Source organism: Puntigrus tetrazona, chromosome 24 (genome assembly GCF_018831695.1).
Source record: "Puntigrus tetrazona isolate hp1 chromosome 24, ASM1883169v1, whole genome shotgun sequence".
NCBI classification, from domain to species: Eukaryota; Metazoa; Chordata; class Actinopteri; order Cypriniformes; family Cyprinidae; genus Puntigrus; species Puntigrus tetrazona.
Window position 1 is genome coordinate 15,784,585 of NC_056722.1, and position 13,932 is coordinate 15,798,516.

At 38.0% G+C, this 13,932-nt stretch overlaps 1 protein-coding gene across 2 annotated transcripts; it reads right to left on the reverse strand.

Annotated features, from left to right (window-relative positions):
- Positions 1–138: 138 nt before the first annotated feature.
- Positions 139–6,273, reverse strand: LOC122329733 (protein CDV3 homolog). 2 transcript variants are annotated; one of them, XM_043226229.1, is made up of 5 exons: positions 5,861–6,273; positions 3,752–3,825; positions 2,929–3,056; positions 2,671–2,836; positions 139–1,486 (listed from the first exon to the last, which is right to left on the reverse strand). In XM_043226229.1, the coding sequence occupies exons 1-5, from the start codon at positions 6,053–6,055 to the stop codon at positions 1,360–1,362; spliced, it is 690 nt and encodes a 229-aa protein (XP_043082164.1). In that variant the 5' UTR covers positions 6,056–6,273; the 3' UTR covers positions 139–1,359. The 2 variants fall into 2 exon arrangements, with proteins under 2 accessions (XP_043082164.1, XP_043082163.1); XM_043226228.1 differs by having other exon boundaries at positions 3,752–3,828; positions 5,861–6,272.
- Between the last annotated feature and the right edge of the window lie 7,659 nt (positions 6,274–13,932).

Here is a 13,932-nt window from a genome sequence, read left to right on the forward strand (position 1 = left end):
AAGTGTAACGCTGCTAAACTAAAATCTCATCTACATAAGCTGGAACTCATCTGACGTTGCCAAGCATTCACAGCGATGGCTGCAGCACCTTCTATAGGCCACGGCTATAAAAATACACATCAAGCCACAAACATGATATGAGATTAGAAAGGTTAAGCTTTAATAATGGTTTGTCAATCGTCATGGAATCAAATAAAATGAGAGGAACAGGGATGAAAGGGTTAAAGGGACATTGTTAGAGAAAATCCATTATTTGCAATATGTTGACAAACTAGCACAGAACTACATTCTCACAGAGGGATACGGAGGTGGTTTTTACTCCTCAGAGTGGTAAGAATCAAATCGAACAGGCTTTACCTGCAAAACGACCAGGAAGTGCCTTCCAGAATGCTATTTTAACACATTCTCTAAATATATATATATATATTTTTTTCTCTCCTTTGCTTTCATATTTTTCCCCCACAGTAAGGCCACTTTAAAAAGTAAATTTGTAGACTTAATGCCTCCGTCGACAGATCTTGCAAAATGGGGAGGGGAAAAAATAGAATTTTCAAGTTTACAGTTAAAACGTTGAGCCGCTCCTCTTTGGCCGGACTGGTGTTAATTCCTGCAGCCAATCAGAGCCAGGACCTGGTCGACATTGTAACCACAGATATGTAACTGAGGTAGTCTCCACTCTCTGGTGCCCAAACCAAAAAACTCCCAGCTTTCTGTCATCACGATGTAAGAAAAAAAAAATTCAATGGTTTGGGAGCTATACTGATGTAGCGAAGAAAAAAAAAAAAAAAAAAAAAAAAAAACCCCAGTTTTTTTTTTTTTTCGTTGTTGTTGTTTGTTTAATTCTCACCCAATGTCTTGAACTCCATCCTCAAAGTGGCTTTTCTCATTTTCTCAGGGTTGGCCGATGTCCAGTGGCTCTGCCGGCCAACCAACCCCATGAGGAAATCCACCATAATAAACATTTGGTGCCTTGTTCGTTTGATGCAGTGTCATTCATCTTGGTGAACGGTGTTGTATAAAGCAGAATTTGAAATTTCAGTCAGTTCCCGTTCCTGCAGCCCGTTTGAATGCAGTTGATAAGGAAGAGCCTTTATCAGCTGTGTCCGTGTGTGTGTGTGTGTATGAGAAGACTTTGATGGCTAAACGTGTCAAAATATGTTCATCTCTGGGTGTTGCTTGACAGGGGTCTAATGGGATGTTTGTGTATCACTGTGTGCTAGTGTGTGTGTGTGTGTGTGAAAATGGACACAGACGTCTCCAGCTCGGTCCGGACTGCATCAGACAGCTGCAGGATGTTTTCCCCCTACGAGTCTTACTGTACCATTGGCGGTAGGCTTGGGGGGGAGGGGGAGATGGCGTTTATTTGTCCCCCAGGATGGCATACTGATTATCTAACTGTAGATGCTGCATGGAGCCCGGGCCTTCCCCTTCTCTGACCCGGCTCTTGTGCTTCACCACCTCGAAGGTCTTCTCCATCTCTCTGTCTCTGCAACAAGAAAATCCACCAGTATGCAAGATTGGTTACATGCAGAATGGAACAGAAGCAACTGTATAGTCATTTTTAATTATTTTAAACCAGGGGTCTTCAACTAACACTGCAAGAGGTCCAGGAATGAACCCTCCTCGCCAGCAGAGATATGGACAATTATAGACCTAAAAACATTAACTGGTGGTTTTTGCAAGACCAGGGTATCTGTACGGTAAGACTTTAGACCTGCACAAGTAAAAACTAATTTGAAAAGTTTTATAAAAATGTTAAACTTCACATTTCTTTAAACCTTTCAAGAAAATGTATTTATTGTATTTCACCGTTTACATTTTTATAATGCATTATCATCTTGTCAATTCTCTCGTTCACATTACACTCAACTTACATGAGTTCATTTTCACTAGGGATGCAGCAAAACTAATTCTTGTCCAAAACCAAACTAAATTAAACACTGGACCAATGGCCAAAAAACCCTGAATAATATTCACTTAACACTTAAATATACTTATAACTATACAAAGAAATTTTAAAACAATTTAATTTAAAATTAGTATATATATATATATATATATATATTTTTTTTTTTTTTTTTTTGCCATTTGAATGCCATTTGAATCAGGTATGTACTGTGAAAATAAATAAGCAGGAATTATTATAGCATTACAAAATATTTCAGATCCCAATTGAATCATTTATTCCGTCTTTTTGGTTATTCGGATATTTTTAAAAGTCGAAGCATCGTGGCTTTACCTCTCTCCGAGAGCAATCCACCACCGCTCCATCATAAAGGACAATTTATGTCAATGAACCATAATAACTAAATGTTTATCGTGAACTCACATAGAGAATAGACAGAGAAGGACCACTCAAATCAGAAAGAACGTGAAGGTTATGATGACTTGAGAGGGATTTTGTTTCTCCTACATAGGCTACTATATATTTTCAGATGAAACAAATATAATCTTATGTGCTGTTTCATCTGTATCCTATTTTAAATGAGCAGGATCCTGTAAGAAACACAACGATCAAAAAACGTAGGCTATTGTTATATTCACAGCACATCAGTATGGCATTCCTAACATACTCCGTGTATGAGGAAAAAACGAGGAAGGAAGCTGAAGGTACATCTGATTAAGAAATTAAGAGTGCGCAGCCCTTTTTAGAAGAGCTCAGTCACTTACTTGCGTGTCTCCACATGTCTGGCGGTGGCCAGGAGAGAGGGGAACTGGGTGTCGTTGAAGATTTCTGGAGGTCCTTGAGTTGGGCCTCTCTTGGTAGAGGTTAACCGGGCCCCTGGGGGACGATACACGCCAGGTGCTTTGGGCTCAGGAACCTCAACTTCCTCTACTAAACAGTAAATGAGACAGATTTGCATTTAAGAGCTAATCTCAACTAATAATTTCATTAGTTGGCTATTTATACTGACACTGCCGACTCACCCGGAGCAGCTGAAGGGGGGGCGCCTGATTTATTCCAGGGTCCAGAGATTTTATCACCAGTGACCAGGATGATCTCACCATCCTCGCCCACTTCCTCCTTTTCATACTCTTCCTCCTCCTTCTCATCACTATCAGACATAAAAATGCGTGCTTCAATAGAGACATGCATGAATCAAAATAACTTAAGTGCGTTTTGAGAAGCACAAGGTTCTAATATATGAATAGAATTTGTAACCCTTTTTTAAGCGATTCCAAAATGATTACCATTTCTAGAATTGATACAGGGATTGCATCTTTCAAATGTCAAAATTATTGTAGTTTGCTATTCATTTTTTTTAAAGCAGAATTATGCATGGCAACATTAAAGTTGATAAATCCACCTGATCCGTCTTAAGATCTTATGATTTACTCTTCAAAAGAATTGTGCATCACACAAGCATTTTAAGATCTAGGAAGTGAGTCTACGATGCATAAAAGCTCAAATTAAACGCACAACTGTGGGTAATGCGAGTATGGCTGCAATAAAATTACATAATTCCCTCAAATAAGTCTCTCAATGAGTAAAACGGGTGTCTATTATAGATTACGCAACATTTTAATTAACAAGCTGCACTTAAAAGGATACAATCTAATCCTGTTTACGTGAAAGAAGCCTGTTCCCGAGCAGGTTTGAAATCGTGGACCTGTTACTACGACAGCGGTTCCGAGACGAGCTTCGAAATACCTAACGATCCTGCATCGTGTCAAATCGCCAACAACACAAATCCAGCTAACTAGGTGATCCACATGTTAAAAAGAGACGCCAACTGTTTGCGCTTCACACCTCATCTGCAGGGCCTGGAGTCGGAGTCCGGTGTAGTCCACCTCCTTCTGCTCAAAATCCTTCCATTCCTCGTCCTCCTGGAGCAACGGTTTAAGAAAAGAGAGGTGACACTTACATAGAGTTCAGTGAAGACATTTTTAGAGAATTTCAGACCGTAGAAAAACCAAGTAAATGTCATAATATATATATATATATATATATATATATATATATATATATATATATATATATATATATATATAATTTCTCAATATTTAGGTCAATTTTTTTCTCTTCACACAGTTCTCCAAACAAACTTTCAGAAACAGCACAGTTAGTTTCACATCTAAAATGAACACTTAATACATGTCTCATGTCTTTTTCCCCTTTTGTTTAGATGAATCGTGCAATAAAATTGAAAGAACTGTATGCGTTCACCTACATCTAATATTTTCAAAGAATTCATTTTCTAGATAGGAATACATTTTACCATTATATTACTGTAGAAATCTAACTTGCTTTATGCGGTTTCAGATTTTTTTGTACAAGTTTAATCAGTATGCAAATGTAGTCCTAGAGAATTTTAATTTTTAACAAAAATGTTAAGTAACAAATTAAGAATATATAAGAGTGTGCATTAAGCTACATGGAACATATTGCTATTACTTTTTAACAATGTTGCAGCCACAATTTAGTTCTTAAAATCATCTTAATTTTAATCAAAACTGCTATTTTAACATTTACTACATTTTAGTTTTTCACTTCATAAATCTGAATTGGTCTCAAATGATCTCATTCAACAGTCTCCACTTGCGCTGCTTGTGTGTAAAATAACTACAACAGCAGTGAATTAAGCAACAGCATTTGTGACTCAATAATTGCTATCCAGGCCATATTGTGATTTGGGATTGATTGGGATTAATTGTGCAGTCCTAATATCCGCGCAGATCTATATACACTCCAACGACAAATTATCAAAAAGAAAAATGTAGGGCAGGGACTTAGTTCTGTCTGTCAGTTGCCGAGTTCATTTGAAGGCAGATGAGATGAACATGAGGACTGAGGACTCAATGACTGGAGAAGTCCTGCACACATCTTCAGAGAAGTCTGGGGATAAAGTCTTGCATAAACACTATGTTAAGACCAACTAGCAGTATGCCAAAAGATAATCAGTTTTATTTTTTGACTCAGATTAGACTAATCTGAAAACGTCATGAGCAATATTGTAGTTTTTCAGATTAGTCTAAGCACTTTGTGACAATTTATGTTTTTTGGGGGTTTATTTTCATAAAACATACACAATGCGCGCTTTTAGAGAACAGCATAATTAGGCGGACTGATGCAATAAACAGGATTTAATTAAATTGACCTAATGTCATTGTAAAAGTGCAATCATCATATACAACCTCCGTTCATTAGCACACCGCTACTCTGTCCTGTCTCACAAGAAAAAGAAAAAAAAGCATATGGCAGAGGTGAAGGACACAGTTACAGCTACAGCAGTTATAAAACCCCTGCTGGAAGATTGATGCCCTGAGCAACTAATGTCAGTATGATGTCACATCACTAAATACGTCACGACCAAACGCTACTTCTATTTAAGGGTAACATTAAAAGGCATGGTTCACACACACACACACATAAGAAAAGTTACACTTCTGTCATATAGTTTACAAACCTTTATGTTGCTCCATTGCTATGAAACGTTAGGTAGAATGCTAAAAGTCACCGCTCACTTTAACTGCATGGGGGGGAAATGCAATTGAAGTAAACAGTGATAGGCTGTCAATATATAACGTTCGGCCAAAACTCTTATTTTCTAGAGGAAAGAAAGTCAGGCAGCTTGAGTAACAAAAAGATGACAATTTGACTAAATTTAACTATTTAAGAAACGTAGCAGCTGTCAGCTACAATACAATATCGCGTTAACTTACTTCATAAAGATAAAAGAAAACGTAACCTGTTAGTGTTGCTATCTGCTCGTGTCACAAAACCGAGTAAACTGCCTGCTTAGACCACACTGCGCTTTTAGAACGTCCACGCGCCCTTTGTACCTCCAAACGCTGTCTACATAGGCAGCTCGCTAGGTTTTGCGACACAGCCCATGTGTGTTGTTTGACTGTGCGTTACCTTTTCCATCTGCGCGTCCTGATTTTCACTCTTCGTCGACTTCTCCTTCTCCTTTTTCGTCTTTTTCACCGCCATTGCGGCTCCACCGGTCGCCTGCTCTTTTCCCTTGCCCTTCTCCTTCTTTTTCTTCTTGTCGCGCTTAGCGAAGAAGTCATCCAGACTCTTCTCCACGCCGGCCGGAGCCACATCCGCCATCTTATCCCCAAATTTCCTCCACTAAACACTAAACAAGCTTAGAAATGATCAGATCAATGTCTGAAGCGACTGCAAACGAGCCCTTGCGTGCGTGTCGGACAGGTAATCCGTATGTTTCATGTGTATCCGCAGGTTAGAGGTGTGCTGAGAGCAGCATGACAGACTCACCAGCTGAAAGTGTGACACACACACTCGCCCAATGCACCGGATAGTGTTGCTTCCGATCTGACCCGGATGGGAAAGCAGCTTTGTGATTGACGGTTCTCCTATCCAATCGCTGAGCGACAATGTTAGTTTTCGACCAATACCATCGCAGGGTGAGGATTCCGCAGAGTGATTTTGGCAGATTGTGCAATTTTGTTATACAATTCATTGTTAGTTGTAGTTATACAACACTTGTGGAGTAGTGTAGTGAAGAAATAAAACTTATTTCTACTAATAAATTTAGATACGCTGTGCAGAATGTGCAATGTGCAGAAATGTTAATGTTAATAAATGTAAAAAATAATCTTGACATTTTGAATATAGAAACAAACGGTAAATAAAAAAAAATCTAGAATTATAAATAAAAACATGATATGAAGTACTTAGCTAGCTTTTAAGCTTTTTTTAGCTTAACTTTTTGGTTGTAATATTTTATATAAATATAAAATATACAAATCTGCCATTGTTTCGGGCACTTTATAAGAAGGAGGGATTGAAAGGATGTTACTAAGATGAAATAGCATTGTTTTGATGTGTAGAGTTATATTTTTTTAAAATATATATTATATAAATATATAATTATATAAAAATATTTTTATATAATTATTATTTTTATATATTATATTATTATATAAATATATAAAAATATATTTTTTAACATTTTTAAAAAAATATTATATATATTTTTAAATTGGTACTTTCATTAATTTCATTCATTTTTAAGGTGGCGCACACACAGCATGATGTTTATAAGCTTGATATATAAGCATAATATTGTTTTAATTTTAGGTACATTTCTCAAATAACTCAAGACAGAATATGCAAAACAAAGACTATCACACCTAACTGTATTCTAGCATGCAGCAATGCGATTGAGAGGGTTTATAAAAAGACAACAAACATCTGTTGCCTTTTGAGAGACTGTGAATGACGAACAGCTTGTGAATAGAAAAGCTTCATTCAGCATACACAGCAAACAGGGACGATTCCAGAAACCTTTGACCCATTTAAATCAGGGGAAACATTGGCATTTGTGCTCCACTTTGTCTCTGTTTTTTTTTTTTTTTTTTTAACAGGCTTTGCTTTAAATATCGACAAAAATCAACTACAAACCCAAGAAGCCTTCAAAGCTTTTTATTTGTATTGCTCAGCAGTAAAAGTACAGTTTATGTGCTACAAAATATAAGACATGATTCATAATATGCAAGAACGATTTTTTTTCTGTCAGCTGAGCAATTAACTCCTCTCCTTACATATCTAAAACCCATGCCGGCACAAAATAAATGGACGGAGACGATGAAAACAGAAGTAAAGGAAAACATCGATCTACAAATTCATTTAAAACAATATTTATATAAAATCTGCTAAGCATACAGAAAAAAAAGGGATATGTAAAGAAAAGATGATGATATGGTTTTAAAACATGTTACCAACCTCGGTGGCATGTGTTTAAAGAAAGTACAAAATAAAACAGGTTCTCTGTATGTATTCATATCTAACAATTACACTCTATTACATCCAGTGATATCATTGACATTCATCTAAAAAAACTGTACAGTACAGCAGTAAGCACTTGAGAATCAAAGAGAAATTCATTTTGGTCTCATTTATTCTCGTCAATGTTCACACAAGGGACAGAGATAGACAGACAGAACCACAAGCACACCTCATTCACCCCTTCACTAAGAAAAACATGTCTTCTAACAAAATATATATAGATTTAGCCAACCTGTTAAGCAATAATAGTGCCATTTTCATCAGAGCATGTCATAGCAAGAATAAACAAATATAGAGGTTTAATAAAAAAACTGAATGCATTTCCACTACAGTTATACAGTATAATGCTTAGCCCTGCTTATGAAAGTTGAACACAAACACGTACAGCATGAACATATATGATGTGAAATGTGGAGCACAGTAACATTACCATACAAAGGGCTTTGTATGAGGCATTTCATTGGCATTTAAGCGTTTTTTCTACTTGCTTGTGCAACTGTGTCAACGCAAATGGAATTTTAGGTGCTTTAACAACAACGAAATCTTGATAGAAACCAAATCCTGTTTGACATCTAAGACACACATACACCTCAAATCAGAAAAGATGCATGCAACAAGACATATACGCATTACCGAAAAACATCTCAAACATCTAAGGAATGGGATAATTGTCGCTTTTTTTGTCTTTTGGCTGGTGACTGGGGACAAAACCACCTCGGAAAGTCATGATTCATCCTCCATCAAATGCAAACAGGCAATCAACTCAAGTTCCTCCACCAGGGAAGCGAGGGTTGCTGCAGTACCCACTGGACCCATTCCAGAAGTTGCCCAGAATCAATGCCCTTACCCCTGCATCCTCACATACAGAATTCAAGTGCGGCAGGCTTTTTTAAGTAATCATATTAAGTGTTTTGGGTAACGTCACACAAGCATCCTTACACCACGTGTCATGTTTCTCAGCACTCTGCACCACCAAAGCCACTGGAACATAAGAGCAATCCACACTTATTGTTTTTATTCAAAAAGACATAAAAACCCTCTTATCACAATGAAGGTCTGTAGAAAATCCACATCAGAAAAATATGCAGGGCTCCTCATAGTAAATAGCATTTGTTCTGTTTTGTAATATTCTTTCAGCTCCTTGAAACCAGTTTCATATATAAAACCGCAGTCTCTGAAGATTCACCACATATATGTATATACAGTATATTTATTTATATTCTATATATATATATATATATATTCTTAAAAATGCGAGCAAACAAAAGAGACTGGAAAATCTTCCTTCTTCTAATATAGTGTGTTTAGATATCAGATGCCTTGTCTCTGTTGATAAAGAGAGTCTCTTGGCAAAGGGGTTAACCAGAACCACGCCGCTATCACTGTAGTCACCATTAGGGGCAGACACGTCTCTTGTTCCTGAAACACAAAGAAACATAAGAACATTAGCACTGTATACTTGCTTTTATGCTAACTAAAAGCTAATCACTTAGGGTGTCTGATCCTACAAAGCTAAGGTGAAACAGTTAAGGTGAAAGGAACAGGTATGATTCACATTATCTATGTTCCTATAGAACAAATGTGCATTTCTATGGTGTAGTGATTGAGCTTCTATCACTATGGAGACTGCGTCGGAAATGAATGAGAGGAAATGAAGGAAGAAACAGGGTAAATTGCACCTGTGCAGGAAGACAACTAATTATAAGGCTCTAGATTCTAATGTGTTTTGTGTTTGGTCTTATTCAAACGTCAAAATGAATCCATCTATCCGACTTTCCATAAATCTAAAAACTGAAACATGACAAAAAGTGTTAGCAGGATAAGGTAATAAAGTCAATTACAAAGAGGAAAAACTGAAAAAACATAAAGGAAGGGAACTGTATCGACTCTGTTTTTTCTAAAAGGGTAATTTGAAGACCTGTGGGTCACTGGCATCCCAAACATGATTCTTCCTCTTCATCACATCATCATCATCATCATCATCATCATCATAATCATAATCACATTCCTGTCAGAAATGGTCAGTGTTTGAGAAACAAAAAGGTGGGGAAAAAGAAGCATGCAGAGGTTGAAATGGAAAACGCCAATGAATGGATGATGGTAATAATCTCAAAATAACAACAAAAGAGAAAAAAACTAGAAGAAGCTAGTGAGAAAAGAGTTAACTCTGAGCACCAGGTGGCGATATATAACATGAATGGTACCATTAAGTGATTTTTTTCACACATTGTCTTGATTGCAATAATTATTAATAATTTCATAATGATACCCACCAATGAAAAAGCTATCTATATATGTGCCATTCAGACAAGAATATTATTTACTTGACGATTCACAGAGAAAATCATACGAACAGCAAAGCCTTTTCTGTTCCTGAAAGCATGGAGACAGTTAATTACTGTGAATGGTAAAGAACATGCTTAAAATCTCTAACAAACATTTTTTTCAGCTTGTGTTGGCTTCTTCTCTGCACATTTAAAGGACATTATAGAGATAAAGCAAACGATGGAGAAAAGAGGGAGAATTAAGGATCAAGAAATTGCGAGCTGGCCTCGAAACATCTTGAGACAGCGTGGCTCAACAGGTTGGAGCACATACATTAAGACACAGGAAACATTACGGAGTGTGGTTTGTGTCCTGAACTTAAAGTCGACATGTAATGAAAGTTCTCTAAATGCACATGGTTTTTTCATTATTATTGTAAACAGTTCACCCGGTATATGTACCATTTTGACCTAATAGGTTTTAATTAAAGTATCACAATACAATCTTCTGGAGTAAAGACCAGACTTCTCTCTCAGTTGAGTATGCTGTACTTTTCCAGTAATTTAGTTTGCAATGGATCTACAGGCTCGTGATTCAGATCCTCCTCCATCCAATTCAACAACCACTGCATTGAACAAAGTCTACGCCCCTACATTTTTCCGCTTTTGATAGCCTGTTTGGATCTAATGTACACTAAAATGTCTTCCAGGTCTCAGTCAGTACCTCAGTCTCCAGTGATTGTATCTCTCGTGGGAGCTCCACAGCATGGCGTGTGGTGAAGTAATCCATGGTGATGGCATCATTCCAGTAGCCAAGTTGTTCTCCTGAGTTGCAGACTTCTTCTTTTCCTCATACAGCATAATGTAAGCAGCACAGCTGTAGAAAAGAAGATGAATATTCTATATGTATCTCTTCTTCATTTTAGCCTTAAGACCACATTTATCTGAATTTTGTATGATGAATTTCAGAAGGCTGTCAAGCAAGAGCCACTAAGCCACAAAGGGAATTTTATGTTATCTTATATCTTTTGAAAAGTTCCTGTCAGTGCTGCTGACAGAAAGTACAAGTTTCGAAAGCTGGAGGAAGTGTGATATTGGTTACTCACAGCATGAGGAGACAGGCACGCTAATGCAAGAACCAACCACACAATGTCCATTTTGTCCAGGCAGATGGTGTTTTTTTTCGTGAGGAGGACCCAGAGCTGGACCCGACTGGTTCCCAGACCCCATGGCCTTGGCGTGGTGGCTGGGACCTGCCTGTTCATGAAGCCCCCGCTAGCTGTGGAGGTGCCTCTGAGATGTTCGAATCATTCGCAGGCCATGAGGCGCCAGTGCTGTTGGTAAAATTTGTGACGTAAGTTATATTCATGGTTCTATCATCTTGGATTTTCACAACGCTCCGCTTCTCTGCTGAAGAAGTGGGACTGGATGTTGTAACATGGTTAGAAGGCAAGGGCAGAGCTGAAGGAGGGACTGATGCCAGTTTGTGCCAAAGCTCTTCCCACCTTTTCCAATGGGAGAGGATTCTCCCTCAAAGACACGTCACGCAAATGTAATGGTGTGCAAAGCCTCCTTATCCTGCCCTCTGTGGGTTTTGAAGTTTGAAGACAAAGAAGGTGATGGTGGATGCTGAATGGGTCCCTTCACTTTCATCTCTCCATTGTCTGTGACCCTGAAAGGTCCTCGGCTCCAGGGGCCACATCACTTTCAGTTCCTGAGAAAAATAATGACCAGAGCCAGAATTTGTGGCTTGGTTCAATGGCTTTCTACTGATTGTACTCGGCTTGTCTGTATTAGTGCTAAAGTTCTGGTCTTGGGTTTTAGGTGGTGAAAACCCAGAGCTTGTTCTATTGACCATACTTCTAGAGGTCAGTTGGTGTGCATCTGATTCTGGAAGAGGGACATTAGGTATTGCCTGATCCCTGGAACCAAAAGCATGCACCCCTACTGTTGATGTTTGAATTATGGCAGATGGTACAGTGTTCTTCGGTGTCTGGAATGAGTGTACAGCCGTGGGTCTACTGTTGGCTTCTCTAGGAGGCCATTGACTGGATGTGCAGATCCCCAGTCCTGGAACCTCCTGCCAGCTCAAGGGTCCCGGGTGAGAGGGTGGCGGAGAGTTCTGCTGCTTGCTGACATCGACACAAAATCCTGGAGGGGTTTGGCTGGGTTGAAGCTCCTCTGGAGAAGAACACCAGCCCAACTGGCACAGACAGAATCTGTGCAGAACACCTGAGGAAGAAAACAGGCCTTGAAAAGGAATGCAGACATAATTCATTAATGTAAAATGCTCGGTTTCAGTATCAAGCTTTATTTAGACTATAATGAGGTTCTTACAGAATCATTCAGAGATCAGTCAAGTAACAACATTAGCTGGGTCAGCTTGATTAGAGTTTGATGAGCTTTAATGAATGCTGGTAAGGTTACAGCTTCTAATTGCATCATACATGGACTGGCCTTGCCTTAAGGTTCAAAATTGGACACTACTACACACACACAAAAAATATAGAACTACCTTCTAAGACACCTGATGATGAGAGTGAGGTCATTGTTTCATCTGCATGTCATTTTAGTTGCCATAGAAAACCAAGATTCAGCTCTTGGAAGGCGAAAGGCAGTGAGAGATGAGAGAACATCATCACAAACAGTATCAAGACATGGAGAGATCTAAGGTCAGTTCTGAGCGATTATCATTATTGTAGCTGTTGAAAATGTGACAATGATTAGTGAAATATTTTTCATTATGCACATGGAACCCTTCAAAGCTTTGGTTTCATCCAGTAATACAAATTTAAATCAGATCAACACTAATCACTCTGAAGCCACTCTGAAAGAAAAAGTGCTGAAAAACATTTAGGGGGAACTTGATAATGCTAACTAGCTAAATGAAAATTTAGCACTAATATGAGCAAAATAAAGGCTACACAATTGAAACAAACTTCTCTCTTACAATTCCCTTTGACTGATCAACAAGATAGCACATTTTTTGAGTAAATGTAGTGCATGCTAATGCTAATTCCACATTACCATATCAAACATGAGCTCGCTTAAAAAATCTATATGGCTGTGATGACAATATGGCCATTGATTGAACTACCGTGAGTCCATACATGCACTGACAGTATCTGCAGTGTCCTTTTTTTCAAAAGGAATTACATCTAACATCCAGCCTTACCAATCCAACACAGCATTAATAAAACATCGCCCTGTAAATAAAACATGAATCTTTGCTTATTCTCACAACAAAGCGGCATGTTTAGATCAGACACACATGCTCCTTAGCTCTCTGCTCAACACACACATCCTGAACAGACTCCTCAGAGCGCTTTAACAAGCCATGGATCTGAAGGTTACACAGCCACTGAAATCATCTGAACATGAGCCCCTGTTCCAATGTAAACACACTGCTGGGCTTATTAGTGCAGCCATGCTTTATAATTTATCAAATCGTAAAAAATATCAAAAGTATGAAATGTTTTCATGTCTCAGAATAAAAATCCCTTAGTAATTTGAGTTTTCAGTGACTTGGTAATTTAATGTCTCCCTATGGTTTTTTTACTGTGTTAATTAACCTTTGGATGAGAATCCATTATATCATAGGAAAATCGCTTAGAAGACAACATAAAGGCAAAATACTATCGTATTTCAGTTTTTTAAGTATTAATTCTGCCATGTGATTTTTGATAAAACAGCATATCCAGCATTTTAAAGCACGTCAGCTTGTTTGAGCTGGTTTAAGCTTGGGGTCATGTGCTGGTCCTAAGCAACTAGTTCCATTATAAAACCAGATCATGACCAGCTAGCATAGCATATATCATACCAGAATGTTATTCTGTCTATTTCTACTAAATGGAATCTGCATAGGCTACTAACATACTATCCTGCATTTCCATAAGATTATATAAAATGCTA